Source organism: Mus caroli, unplaced genomic scaffold (assembly GCF_900094665.2).
Source record: "Mus caroli unplaced genomic scaffold, CAROLI_EIJ_v1.1 scaffold_10891_1, whole genome shotgun sequence".
In the NCBI taxonomy this organism is placed as follows: domain Eukaryota; kingdom Metazoa; phylum Chordata; class Mammalia; order Rodentia; family Muridae; genus Mus; species Mus caroli.
This window is the reverse complement of record NW_018389562.1, coordinates 51004-52125: the sequence shown is the minus strand read 5'-3', so window position 1 is coordinate 52125 and position 1122 is coordinate 51004. Positions and strand designations below refer to the sequence as shown.

Sequence of the window (1122 nt, the reverse complement as noted above, 5' to 3'; positions counted from 1 at the left end):
AATTCCCTGGTCTCCTCTGCCAGCCACTTTTTCCCATAGAGAAACTTCAGGGAAGATGCTGTGTGGGAACTTTCAGAAAAGATGTCTGTCTCTTCTCAGTTTCATTTGTTTCCAGGGACGGGGAAGATGCCTCAGTTGGTATAAAGCCCTGCCTCAACACACACACACACACACACACACTTCTCAGTGTGTGTATCTTCCCCTTCCACTCTCCCCAACCCTGTCAGACACAGAGATACCAGAGATCTGGAATTGTATGCAAAGGTGTTTATTAGTAAGAAAAGATGTGTTCAGCTAAATTAAAGGTAGTCAGGGACAGGTTTCACGAGGACATGTGCTGATATGGAGCGCAGACAGAGGAATTGTCTCTTCACTACTATGATCTTGGCAGTAGCAGATGAGCGAAGGTACAAAGTGCTGGCACTGGAGCTAAAATGTCCCATCCAAGTGAACTGGAACCACTGGATACCTGAGACTGTCCTGTGGAGTTCTGGGGTCACAGGCAACTGTGTAGTACTCCACTGATCTTCTTGGTTGGTATCTGCATTGGGTATAAGGTGTTCTCCGACTTGTGATGTTACATACAGTTATATTTACCCGAGATGAACTATTATGACAGTTTCTACTTATATTGTCACTGCACAAGCCACTTGGATTTCCACACACACCAACAGCATTAGCAAAACTTGTATGAAGAAAAGTATTTANGCCCTTACATGTTCTTCTAAACCTGTTAATACGCTGCATTTCAACATTACATTGGAGGTTGGCATTATTATTGATATGCTGGATGGCAAACCACTGGGAAGGGGTTTGTCCCNGGCATGAGGCAAGCATTAGGACAAGTCCTAGCAGCAGCAGGAGACAAAGTCGGGACTCAAGCAGCTTCGGACCCATGTTTCCTGTGAGGACAGAAGAGAAGTGACTGCTCCCACCTTGCCTTAGTTTTCCCTATGTCTTCCTGAAGGCCCTTGCTGTCACTGTGCGTTCACAGTGCCACTTTTCCTGGACACTGCCCCATTACCTGCCCACCCTGTCCCAGGCATAGGCAGTCAGTGTCTTACCCCGTCTGCTTTGTGGCTCCCGTGGAACTGAGGGCTGGTTGTCCTGGAAATCAGGGAT

The 1122-nt window shown here is 47.1% G+C and overlaps 1 protein-coding gene across 1 annotated transcript; it reads right to left on the bottom strand.

Annotated features, from left to right (window-relative positions):
• Positions 1–249: 249 nt before the first annotated feature.
• LOC110288165 (eosinophil cationic protein 2) lies at positions 250–1122 on the bottom strand. The gene is made up of 2 exons (XM_021154592.1): positions 1065–1122; positions 250–902 (listed from the first exon to the last, which is right to left on the bottom strand). The coding sequence occupies exon 2, from the start codon at positions 895–897 to the stop codon at positions 430–432; it is 468 nt and encodes a 155-aa protein (XP_021010251.1). The 5' UTR covers positions 898–902; positions 1065–1122; the 3' UTR covers positions 250–429.